The sequence below is a fragment of the Podarcis bocagei genome (assembly GCF_964188305.1).
Source record: "Podarcis bocagei genome assembly, chromosome: 9".
NCBI classification, from domain to species: Eukaryota; Metazoa; Chordata; class Lepidosauria; order Squamata; family Lacertidae; genus Podarcis; species Podarcis bocagei.
Window position 1 is genome coordinate 80,972,747 of NC_138134.1, and position 12,918 is coordinate 80,985,664.

The 12,918-nt window shown below is 55.5% G+C and overlaps 1 protein-coding gene across 1 annotated transcript; it reads right to left on the reverse strand.

The window, feature by feature from the left end:
• Window positions 1-1,478: 1,478 nt before the first annotated feature.
• PCGF1 (polycomb group ring finger 1) lies at window positions 1,479-11,948 on the reverse strand. Its single transcript, XM_081208525.1, has 9 exons — window positions 11,814-11,948; window positions 8,749-8,854; window positions 7,009-7,161; window positions 6,643-6,714; window positions 6,364-6,469; window positions 3,979-4,012; window positions 3,049-3,135; window positions 1,710-1,790; window positions 1,479-1,622 (listed from the first exon to the last, which is right to left on the reverse strand). The coding sequence occupies exons 1-9, from the start codon at window positions 11,907-11,909 to the stop codon at window positions 1,575-1,577; spliced, it is 783 nt and encodes a 260-aa protein (XP_081064651.1). The 5' UTR covers window positions 11,910-11,948; the 3' UTR covers window positions 1,479-1,574.
• Between the last annotated feature and the right edge of the window lie 970 nt (window positions 11,949-12,918).

The window sequence follows — 12,918 nt, forward strand, 5'->3', positions numbered from 1 at the left end:
TCTGCTGCCCCAAGAGCCGGATGGAGCTTAGATCCCGAAAGCTCCCAAATTCAAGGCTGGAGGAGAAGAACCACCACGTCCGGCAGGAATCCTGCCCCCCAGGACTGTGCAATCCCTGAGAAGGGAGGTGGAGCCCCCAGGAGAGGGTGGCTCTGCCACTGTCCATTCGAGGCCCCCTGGACCACAGAGATGGCCAAGACAGGCGCTGAAGGCTGGAGCCTGAACCCCGGAAACCTCGCTCCTCCGCCTCAAATCTTCCTCTTCCCACCATAACTGGAAAATGAGTCCCGCCAGGGGAAGGCCACTTTGGCAGAGCGGTTCGTGTTGGGCCAGGACCCGGAAGGGACTCGGATTCAAATCCTCCCTCGGCCACGAAGCTCACTGGCTGTGCCCTTGGGGGCCAGTCCCTGCTGCCTTGGCCCGGCCCCCCTCGCAGAACGGCTGTGGGGATTAAAAGGGGAGAGCCCTGGGAGGGAAGGCTGGGATATAAACGCAATGAGGAAATGAAGAGGGACAGGCTTACTCCAGAGGAAGACATCTCCAAAAACGCTGCAGGGCCAAGAGGAATCCACGATGGAGTTGGCACGGAGGGAGGGGATGGAGTTCCCCCCCCACACACTTTGAGGGCCGGCTCCAGCTGTGGGCCTGAGGCCAGAGCTCAGGGGCACCTGTTACGTTTCCAGGAATCAAAGTGGGCAGGCGGGGGGGGGGGGGGCTGGTTCACAGCCCAGGCTGCATCTGCACAAACGGCCCCCTCCCCAGAAATCCCAAGGACTCCAGGCGGGGATCTTGCTACACGCCCTCCCCCCTCCCGTTTTCTGACAGCTGCCCAGATGGCCACCCCCACTGGCCGCAACAGCAGCTCCTAATTGGCTGCGAGCCAGGGGGGCGCCCGTCTCCCCCCCCCCAAGCAATCAGGAGCTCATGACTGCATTATCGCCCATTATCTCTGGTGGAGGGAGAAGGGGGGGGGGCTGGAATGGGGATCATTATTTGCTCATCACTCCTCATTGGAATCCTGACACCCAAAAGGGGGGGGCGGAGAGAGAGGGGGGGCTGACGGAGATTAATCTCCCCAGCCAGCGCAGCAACTGCCGCTTGGTAAACACGCCTGAGCTGGCGGCGCATTAAATCACTGCACAGGAATGGGGGTGGGGGGTGGGCTGGGCTCCCTCCTCCCTCCCCCCTCCCTGCAGGGATTCCAACCTCAAGCCCCCCCCCCCAAAGGCCGAAAACGGGAGTGTCGCTGCCACCCACTGGCTGATCTGAGAACTGTGACTTCTCTGAGTGGCGCTAGGAGACCCCCCTTCCTGCCCAATTCCCACTGTTTGGGGGGGGGGAGCAGATGAGGACAACATGAGAATATTATTTCCTGCTCTCCCAGGAAAACACTGCTCAGCTCTGGCAGGAGGGACCAACGGGGCGGGCGGGTTTTCAGCGCTTTTATTCCAAAAAATAGACTCGTATTGAAGAGAAGGCAGGGCTTAAGTTAAAAGGCGGGAGGGAGGGCAGGCGGGGGGGTGGGGGCAGATGGGGGGGGCGATGCTGGGGCTGCAGCCCGTCCAACGGCCCCCCTACCTCCTCTTCTCCTTCACGCTGTAGTTGAGCAGCAGAGGCGCCGGCTGCAAAGGAAAGAGAGGGTGAGTGTCTCTGATTTTCCGGGGACAGGGGGGTCACCCCCCACAACCCACCCCCCAGGCCCCACATACCTTGCCAAACCAGCGAGAAAGCCAGAGCTGCTTCAGGGTCATGTGGTCAGGGAGGACCTCGTTGTTGAAGAGGATCTGCACCTGGAGGGGGCGGAGTCCCGTCAGCACCTGCCAGGTGGACCCCCGGCTGCCTCCCCACACCTGAGCGGGGGCCTCACCTTCCCGTTTCCTCGGAGGGAGACCACGTGCCCACCCATCCACCCCAGGGGCTGCCAACCTTTTCGCATTCCAGATTTTGAGAGGGTGCTGGGGGGGCAGTCACAAAACAGCTGCTGTGGGGGGTGGCCCCACACAAAATCAAGAGAGCCACCCCCAGCCACCTTCTGCTGTGTCCTGCTTGCAGAGACCAGGCAATGCTGATTTCAGAATCTTGGGGTTCCAGAGCTGAAAGGGACCCAAAGGGTCATCCATCCCAACCCCCGGCCATGTATTCCGCCCCCCCCCGGCTGCTGCTTCCTAACAGCCACAGGGAGCAATTCCTCAGTCTTCGGGGAGGGGAATGCAAGGGGTCACACCCCACATCTCCCATAAATCACTTAGAGGGTTCCTGAACCTTTAGCCCCATAACTGTCTTCCAAGGAAGACGAGAAGTTGACCGTTTTTTGGTGGTCCTGTAGAAAAGTAGAAGATTTCTGGGAATAGAATGAATTGAAAAAGAGGTTTATGATACCTTCCCCCCCAAAAAACCAGAGGCCTTTTTACTTGGATTAACAGGGGAGGGAAGAGCTAGGGACCTAAAAAGGTTATTTATGTATGCGGCAACAGCCACAAGGATGTTGCCGGCCCAGAATTGGAAACAGGAGAAGATACCAACAAAAGAAGAATGGATAATTAAGAGGAGGGGCTATGCTGAAATGGCAAAAATGACTGCGAGGATCACGAGATCAGGATGAGAAATTTTTTGAGGAGGAATGGAAGAGATTTATAGATTATTTAGAAGGCCGCTGTAAATATATTAAAACGTTAGCAGGCTTGATGTAACATTCACGTAAGCAAATAATTGGAAATTAAGATAAACAAGAGGGAAAAACGAAGAATTTGGAGATAAAATGAGATTTAAATTTTGTGGGAAAAGATTGGAATCCAGGGGAGGGGTGGGAGGAAATCTATGTTGTTCGTTGTTGTTTTGTGATTGATTGGAAAAACATTGAATTTATGAATTATTGTGATTATAAAAATTGAAACTAAAATTTATTTATTTTTTAAAGAGAGAGGTTGACTGTTTTCTTTGGGGTGTGTGTGTGAAGCTCAGCGTTGGAGCACTTGCCCAGGATCAGCAACAAAGGTCTTTGCAGCCTGCAGGAGTCAGACTGGCAACCCCTCCCCAACCCTTACTCACGTGTTGTAGCGCCAGCTCTAATCGGCAGCACAGAACCCGGCGGAGGTGGCGGATTTGGGCCCGTACCGAGCAGCGAACGTATTTGTGCTGGGGGAGGGAAGGAAAATTGAAATGGGGGTGAAGGGAGAGGCAGCTGGAAAGGACAGAGGGAGCCCCCTCCTCTCCACCGCGGGGGTGTTGTCTCTCACCCCCCCCCAGTCTCCACCTCAAGGAATGGCAGAGACGGTGCCAGGAGGAGGGAGGGCATGTGTGAGTGCCTGGGTGGGGAGCCCCCCCATGCTCTGGCCATCAGCTGCCAGCCTCTCACTGCAGGGTCAAGGGGGGGGGCGCTGAGGGCAGGGCCATCTTTACCTGGGGTGCAAGGGGTGCGGTGTACCCGGGCGCCAAATTCTGGGGGTGTGTGCCAAATATATGCCAGTCCCTCTCAATTGGTGCCCCCCACCGTTACTCCGTAGCGTCAAGTATTCCCAATGAGTCAGGAAACAAAAGCATTTCTGCTGCGTCGCTACAGGTGAGCGATTTTCCTGCCCCCAAAAAGGTCAACAACTTTGAGTTTGGCCCCCCCAAAAAAAATCTGGGGGCAGCTAAACTAAATTTGGGGGCTCCGGGAAGATCTTTGCACCCCGGTGGCGCATATGCCAAAGACGGCCCTCGCCGAGGGGGAGATGGGAGAGTCGGAGTTCCGAGGGGCTCTGATGTGGTATTCTATGCTGTTTTTAAGTCACATTTTAATCAATGTTTTATATTTGCTGTTAGCCGCCCTGAGCCCGGTTTTTAAACTGGGAAGGGTGGGGTATGTATGTATGTATGTATGTATGTATGTATAAATAAATAAATAAATAAATATTTATTCTCCTCCCACCTGGCCAGGTCTCCAGGCCCCCTTGTGCCGCAGCCAGAGCCCCCCCCCCAACATCCCGGCCTCCTCACCTGCAGGATGTGCTTGTTCTTCTCTTTCCCGGAACTGCGGAAGGAAGGAAAGAAAGAAAGAAAGAAAGAAAGAAAGAAAGAAAGAAAGAAAGAAAGGGAATGAGAGCCACGCCAGCAAGCCCTCTCCATGCTCTCTGCTCCACCAGGGGATATGCAAAGGGGGCGACCCACAAGACCCCTTCCTCCTCCCTTCCCCCTCCCTACGGGAAGTGGGGAAGAGAGAGGAAACCATGCTGAGGGCAGGAGCTGCCGCCCTCCTTTCCTGACAAACCCCTGTGTTGCAAAAGAGAACGTCCACCAGGTTTGGGCAACACGATGACCCTATACCTACGTAATAGATAATCTTTATAGAATTCTTTCTAACAATAACAAGTTCAAAATGAAATCTCAAGACTCAAAGCCTCTGAAAATCTTTAAATGAAGAGAGGTACCAAACTTTGTATCATGAAAGATAAGCTGTGAAGCTTTGTGTATTCCGCAAATATAATGTCCAACATTGAACAGAGATTCCGGATATTGACTGCTGTTTCGTAGATCTTTGTCTGTGTGGTGGGAGAATATGGAATTGTTTCGTGTGATAATGCAGTCGCTGTAATGCTGTCGTCACACGAGCGCTGCTCCACAGCAGTTGATGTTTTCATTCACATAGATTCATTCGAAATAAGATGGGTTTGTGGAACAATTCTATATTCTTTCAGAGACTTTGAGTCTTAAGATTTCATTTTGAACTTGTTATTGTTTGAAAAAATTCTACAAAGATTGTCTATTACGCAGGTATATGGTCATCGTGTTGCCCAATCATTGTTGATGCCCTCCTTTCCTGGGCACCCGCCCCCCAGCTGGAGAAGAGCCCCTGCCATTTCCCAAGGGGCCCGGCTCTCGCTCTGCGCCCCCCCCAGAAAGGCCGTGGCTCCTTGCCTTGGTCGTGGTGGAAGCACCAGAGCGCCCCCTAGTGATATGCTGGGGCACCGCAGCCTGCCCTGGAGGAGGGAGAGGGAAGAGGCCCCCCCACTGGCAGGCTAGTTTTGGGGCGCTGGGGGCTTACCTCTAGAGGGGCACAAGAAGCCAGGAGCTGGGAAGACCCACCGCCCACCTCTTGCAACCCCCCCAGCAGCCACAAGAGCCTTGAGCTGAAGACCAGGCAGGGCTGGAGGGCACATGCCCACTCGGCCGGGAGGATCACTGGACGGCTGCCCTTCAAAGGATGCCAACAGGCAGGTGGCAAACTCCCTCTTGCAGCCCAGAGCGCCCCCCCCCCAGCCACGGAGGGGCCTGTGGAGTCGGCACGTCTGCGTAACTCAAGCAAGCGAGTCAAGCCACGCGCTGCAGGGAAGGCAAACTTTCACTGCCCCCTCTTCCCGCTGCCTCAAGTTTCCCTGGGACCCTGCAAGCCAGTCCAGTGCTGTGTCCAGGGCCGGATTGAGGTTGGATGAGGCCCTCAGCTCCTGAAGGTAACGGGGCCCTTTCTATGCCCAGCTATGCTTTGTCCAGTAACAAATTGTCACAGTTTTTTGTGTTGAATACTGTATTTTTCACTCCATAAGGTGCACCTGACCATAAGACTCACCTAGTTTTTAGAGGGGGAATGCAAGAAAAAAAATATTTTTAAAGGGAGCGCTGAGCAGAGCCTGTATGCATCCCGGCCTCTGCTCAGCGCTCCCTTTCACGAGCCGCGTGGAGCGTGTGTGCGGCTCTTGGGGGCTTTTCCCGCCTGCCTCCCGCCTGCATTCGCTCCGTAAGACGCAAACACATTTCCCCTTACTTTTTAGGAGGGGAAAAGAGTGTTTTATGGAGTGAAAAATACGGTAGATGCTATATGGTCAATGATGGACCTAATAGGTATCTCAAGCAATTTGCACATTACAAAATATGTATTTTATCAAAGTAATTGTTATATTAACAGTGAAATACAATTAAGAAGTATATTAATAGTGAAATAATTATTAAGCTCTAACTTAAAAAGATTTTTTTCATTTTAGGGAGCAGGCTAGCAGGCGGGGCCCATGACTTACATCGCAGGAGCCTACACAACACAAAACACTGTTGCTGTGTGTAGGTTTTATTTTACTTGTTTTATATCTTATATTTTGGAAATGTACATCCAGTTCCCCCCCTTAAAATGTTTTGGGGTCCCCAAAAAGAGAGTAGGGCCCTAAACTGTGGCTTGTTTAGCTTCTACGTAAATCCGTCACTGGCTGTGTCCCTGAGACCCCCTCCTGCCGCTGCCCCACAGACACTGCCTGGAGGTGCAAAGGCACAGTTCTGCCCCCCCCAGCAGCTGCACCACTGGAGACAGGGCTGGGCGAGGACTGGAACCTGCCCCAGGTCTGCCTGCAAGAGCTCCCCCTTGACCACATCCCACCCCCCACCCGTCGCCATCCTCACCTCTGTTTCTCCAGGCACAGCAAGACGTGCTCGTCGAAGCGGTAATAATGGGCCCGCGAGTGGTCAAAGGTGGTGTAGGGCAGGCCCACGCGGTCAGAGGCCGAGTCTGGGGGGGGGAGGAAGACGTCAGGACCCCTGCGCCCCTCCCTTTCCGCAGAGGAGGCCTGGCAACCCACCCCTCCTCCTTATGCCCCACACCCCCCAATTCAGGCTCCTTTGCTCAGTTCCCTGCTGGTGCAGGATGCGGGGGGGGGGGTGTCAAAAAGAAAGCGCCCCCACCTTCGTTGCTGGGTTGGCTGACGCGCTCCAGGCCGCGGGATTGGTAGAACTCACGGATCCTCTTCTCCTCACCTGCGGGGGGGGGGGAGAGGGGGGCGGAAGAGAGCCGGCCGTCGCTGGAGTCAGGGGGCAAATCTCGGCCAGCTTGCACTGACCCTCCAAAAGGGGGGAGAAGGATGGGGGGGGCTTGTCTCTTTCCTATGCTCAGGTAGAGGCCCCTCCCAGGGTGGAGCCCCCCTGCAAGCGGAGGTTTGTGGCCCTCCCGGCCTGGCCCCCCAAGGCACCAGGGGATGCCCCTCCTCGCCTCAGAGGCTGCTGCCCTGACACCTGCCCTGGGCCCCCCCCCCGCTCCCTCCCCGCACTTACTCTCCTGCAGGCCCGGCACCAGCTTGTAGACGATGTCCTGCATGACGCGGTCGAGCTTGAGGTTGAGCAGGGGCTGCGTCTCGTGGATCTTGGTGCTGCACATGGGGCAATACTTGCTGGTCTGCAGGTACTTCACGATGCAGCTCTTGCAGACTGGGAGAGAGGTAGGGGGGGGCGCCATGAGCCGTACTGGGGGGGGGGGCCCGCCGGGGCAACGCTCCAAAAGGCGGCCCTCCCATGACCAGGAGAGGAAACTCCATTGATCTTTCAGCTTCAGAGCTTCCCAAAATTTTCTGGGTCCCCTTCCCAGAGCCCCTGGCAGAACCGTCCAGATTGCGCCCCCCCCCAAGCCACGGACAAATGAGCTCTTCTTTCCATCTCTCCTCCACTCCCCCTTCCAGCCATTCAATTCACCCTCTATTTAAAACCATTTCTAATGAGGCAATAATCAATATTTATATTTGCGGACATACTTTTAGCCAATTTTGCACCCCCGCCCATTGGCTGCGGCCCTGGCGGGGGCCCACCTCACCACCCCCTGGCTATGGCCCTGCCCCCCCCTTGGTTCCACAGGCTCATCCCCAATGCCCCCCACCCTATGAAAAGTCTCTTTCAAAACAGCCGTTTGCCAGACCCACCAAACAAGATAATACAGTAAAACCCAAAAGAGTTACAATTAGTTGAACGTTTCTTCAAAATCCAGCTGAAGCTATTTAGATTAATTCAATGAAACTGATGAATGTGTGGACCAGTGATACCAGTCTGACAGTTATTTAAACCCCCAGCATTCCCCCCCCGGTTGCCTCCTCGTCTCTTAGCACCCCCCCTGCACCCAAGGGTGCTACCACCTACTTTGGGAACCACTGGTCTCGCCCTCAGATGGCTGTTAACCAGAAGGTTGGGGGTCTGAGCCCCCCCAGGGATGGCGCTTGGGCCAGACGACCCTCGGGGTCCTTTCTGCTCTGGAAGGGAACCCCCCCTTCCTGCTGGTGCATGTCAGACACGCCCCCCCAATCTCTGCTTTCCAGCGTTTCCCTCCAGGCAAGGAGAGGGAGCACCCCTTTCGCGGTTTCCGTGAGAGAGGAGGAGTTTGGGGTGGGGCGATTTTAACTTCAGAGCAACAACCTCCACCTGCACTGCCGCCCCCCCCCATTGCTCTGGCCCCCCTACTGCTGGCATGTGGCCCCTGGCAGATTTCCTCCCAAGGGAAGGTGGCCCTCATCGGCAAAAGGCTGCTCCTCCTGGTCTGCCCCGTGGAGGACCTTAAGGTCCACAAATGACAAAAAGCCGCAAGGTGGTTAGATTGGTCTCAACTAGGGCCAGGGCCTTTTCAGTACTGGCCCCGACTTGGTGGAACTCTCTGCCACAAGAGATCAGGGCCCTGCGGGATTTGACATCTTTCCGCAGGGCCTGCAAGACAGAGCTGTTCCGCCTGGCCTTAGGTCTGGATTCAAGTCTGACCCTTATATTTCCCTCCCCTTATGGTCTTGATTTATCGGCTACATTTGAGGCTGCATTTTAACCTGTATTTTAAATTGGGTTTCCCCCCCTTCCCCCTATTATGTTTTTACCACGATTTTATTGGTGTTAGCCGCCCTGAGCCTAGCTCTGCCTGGGGTGGGCAGGGTATAAATAAAATTTATTATTATTTATTACTAACACACCTCTCTTTGGTCAGGAACATGTCTCCCCCCCCCCTGGTCCCGTCCCCCCCCCCCCGCTTTCCCTGGTGCCACTCACAGGTGTGCAGGCATTCGGTGATGGTCGTGGCATCGATGAAGTATCCGGCGCAAAGGAAGCAGACAATGTGCTCGTTCAGCTCCTTCATCTTCACCCTCACCTCCTCCTGGGGACACGTAGGGGGATTAGACCATGGGTGGGCAAACTAAGGCCCGGGGGCCGGATCCAGCCCAATCGCCTTCTCAATCCGGCCTGAGGACGGTGTGTTTTTACATGAGCAGAACGTGTCCTTTTATTTAAAATGCATCTCTGGGTTATTTGTGGGGCATAGGAATTCGTTCATTTTTTTCTTCAAAATATAGTCCGGCCCCCCACAAGGTCTGAGGGACAGTGGACCGGCCCCCTGCTGAAAGGGGGGGGAGCTCCTCAGCCCCTCCCTCCCAGCCGGCCAAGAGAGCTGCTCCTCTACCATCTCTCTCTCCATAGAATTGTAGTTTGAGAAGGGACCCCCAGAGTCATCTAGTCCAGCCCCCTCCATTGCCAGCCCAATGGCCACTGCTCAAAGCCTTAGCCCCCCCGTTTGAAAGACGGGTCCCAGGGGGCCCCCACCAGCCTGCTGGAGGGACAGCTTGACCCACCCTCTTACCCCTGTGCCCAAGTCCAGATCCAAAAGGCCCAAGTTCAAAACCCACCTCTGCCATGGCCTCTTTCTCTAGTCTTGGTCAAATTTCCCTCTCTCCTTTAGACCCCCCTCCCCCGCCACAGAACAAGCCTCCCCAAATGAAGACGGGCTCCGTGAACATCCCTTTGCCCCTGCGGATCGTGTCTCGCCTCAATTCCTGGGCCAGCCTTCCTGGGCCTTGCTTTTCCGCATCTCCTCTGAATATTGGGTTGAACTGATGCCGTTCCCAGAATGTCTGTTCTTGTGCCCTTATGCCCATTTAAACCGTCCCCACATCAGGCAGGGTGTCCTCATCTCCCAGGGAGACCCAAAGGGGTAGCCTCCGAACACAAGAGCAGCCCTCTCCCCTCAAAGCTGGTGGCCATGACTGCCTCTTGTGGCAGTGAGTTCCACCGTTTAACTATGCGCCGTGGAAAGACGGACTTTCTTCCTCTGACTTACGAGAGAGGGAGGGATGCCTGGTGACAGGTGAGCAGTTTGCCTGCCTTTGCCATGAGAGGCTTCTAGCGCCCAGTTCGCCCTCCAGTGGGCGCCTGGCTCAACAAACTCCAACTCCCATCATTCCTGGCCACTGGCTGGGCTGGCTTGAAGTTGTAGTTCTGCAACACCTGGAGGCCAAAGATTCCTCCCAGCTGGCTCTGAAATCAAGAGCTGCCCTTTGGCCAGGAAATGGCCTGCGCTGAGTCTCAGTTTGCCTGCCTGAGAAATGGGGCCAGCGACAACTTGCTCTTCTCAGGACAAAGTCTTGTGGCACCTGAAAGACCAGCACATTTTGTCCATAAATGTCACTTTGTCCGGCAGCCCCTGAAGATGCCAGGGCAGTGCAATGGTTAAGCGTGGGACTGGGAATTTGAAGACCCGGGTTCGAGTCCCCCCTCACCCAAGAAACTCACAGGGTCGTTGTGGTAAAATGGAGGAGGGGAGAACCAAGAGCTCCTTGTGGGGAAGGTGGCATTTACAAACAGGAAACAAAATGAAATATCTGTAGGAAGCGAATCTGTCTGTGGCTGATCTGCCACAAGACTCTTTTTACGGCATCCAACCCATAATGTCACACTTTGAGGTGGCCAGGAAGGTGGAACGCTTTGGGTGCTAATGGGGTTAAGGCAGGACCAGATTTACATTTTATGAGGCCCTCAGCTCCTGAAGATAATGGGGCCCTTTCTATGTCCAGCTGTCCTTTGTCAGCAACAAATTGTCGCTGTTTTTTGTGTTGAATAGATGCTATATGGTAATTTATGGACCTCAAGCCATTTGCACAGCATCTTAAAAAGCAGAGACATCACCTTGCCAACAAAGGTCCGTATAGTTCAAGCTCTGGTTTTCCCAGTAGTGATGTATGGAAGTGAGAACTGGACCATCAAGAAGGCTGATCGCCGAAGAATGGATGCTTTTGAATTCTGGTGCTGGAGGAGACTCTTGAGAGTCCCATGGACTGCAAGAAGATCCAACCTCTCCATTCTGAAGGAAATCAGCCCTGAGTGCTCACTGGAAGGACAGATCGTGAAGCTGAGGCTCCAAGACTTTGGCCACCTCAGGAGAAGAGAAGACTCCCTGGAAAAGACCCTGATGTTGGGAAAGATGGAGGGCACAAGGAGAAGGGGACGACAGAGGACGAGATGGTGGGACAGTGTTCTCAAAGCTACCAGCATGAGGGAGGCAGTGGAAGACAGGAGGGCCTGGCATGCTCTGGTCCAGGGGGTCACGAAGAGGCGGACACGACTAAATGACTCAACAACAACAAAACCATACAACCAGTCCATGCCGAATGTCAGCGCCCTATATATAGAAAGGAACAAACCAGTGATATTTTAGGGAGCAAACTAGTAGGTGGGGCCCAGGACTTACATCACAGGAGCCTCCACAACACAAAACACTGTGGCTGTAGGTAGGTTGTATTTCATTAATTTTTTTATCTTATATTTTGGAAATGGACCTCCAGGTTTTTTCCCCATTCATTTTTTGGGGGCCGCAAGAGAGTGGGCCCCCAAGCTAGAGCTTGTTGAGCTTGTACGTAAATCTGGCCCTGGGTGAAGGCAACGTCCTCAGAAACGCAGGCCCCCCGCCTGGTGGTGGCAGGTGGCACCCGAGAGAAGGAAGAGGCCTGCGCAGCAGGGGGCTGGACTAGATGTCCCTCGGGGCTCCCTCCCCACTCTCCCATGCTGGGATCCTATGACCCCCACAAGAGTGTGGCTCCTGCGCCTTTAACAGGGAAGGGACCCCACGGGGTCATCCAGACCAACCCCAGAACTCCTTGACCAATCAGGGGGTCAGAAGCCGAGGGGACTCTCCTTAGCTCCGCCCCTGAGCGCGAGGGGCGGGGCCACGCCTTTCCCCGCCCCCTCTGCGCACGCTGCCACGGCTCCCCTACTACGCATGCGCCCCGGCCCCCGGCGCCCCCGCGCAGCCCCCGCTTCCCGTCCCGGTCCCGCCGGGGCCTCACCTCGTTGCGGAGCGGGTCCATCTTGTAGACGGCCTGGAGCTGGTTGCGGAGCCGCATCGCGATGGCCATCGGGCCCCCCTGAGGAGGAGACGCCATCTTGGAGCCGCCTCGCCCACTTCCGGGTTGGCCGGGGGCGGGGCCTGTCGCCGCGGCAACGGCTGCCGGCGTCACGCCGAGGGGAGCGCGCGGGGCACGCCGGGAGTTGTAGTTGGCGGCCGGGAGAAAGCGAGAGAGAAAGGAAGGGCGCCTCTCGCCCCGCCCTCGTTAACCCCTCCTGCGCCGGGCGAGGTTCCCGCTCGGGCCACCAGGGGGCAGCAGCAAGGCTCGACGGGGCGGCGCCGGAGGATCCCCGTCGGATCCCCCCGAAGGAGACGCGGATCTCCGGCCAGGGAAGCCCGCCAGCCAGGCGCGTCCAGCCCGGAGGAGGGGAGGGGGCGGGAGGGCCCCGAAGGGCCGGGCTTGTTCCGCGCTGCTCCGGGGCGAGGCCGGAAGGAAGGATCCCAACGAGAAGAAATTAGGTTCCGTCAAAATAAATTAAAAAATTGTCCAGTAGCACCTTAAAGGGTAAAGGGACCCCTGACCGTTAGGTCCAGTCGTGACCGATTCTGGGGTTGTGGCGCTCATCTCACTTTACTGGCCAAGGGAGCCAGCATACGGCTTCTGGGTCATGTGGCCAGCAGGACTAAGCCGCTTCTGGCGAACCAGAGCAGCGCACGGAAACGCCGTTTACCTTCCCGCCGGAGTGGTACCTATTTATCTACTTGCACTTTGATGTGCTTTCGAACTGCTAGGTTGGCAGGAGCAGGGACTGAGCAACGGGAGGATTTGAACTGCCGACCTTCTGATCGGCAAGTCCTAGGCTCTGTGGTTTAACCCACAGCGCCACCCACGTCCCTTAGTAGCACCTTAGAGACCAACTAAGTTTGTTCTGGGTATAAGTGAAGAAGTGTGCATGCACATGAAAGCTTATGAGATTAAGAGTAGTAGTAGTAGTAGTAATAATAATAATAATAATAATAATATATTATTTATACCGCACCCATCTGGCTGGGTTTCCTCAGCCACTCTGGGCGGCTCCCAACCGAATATTAAACACAATACAGCA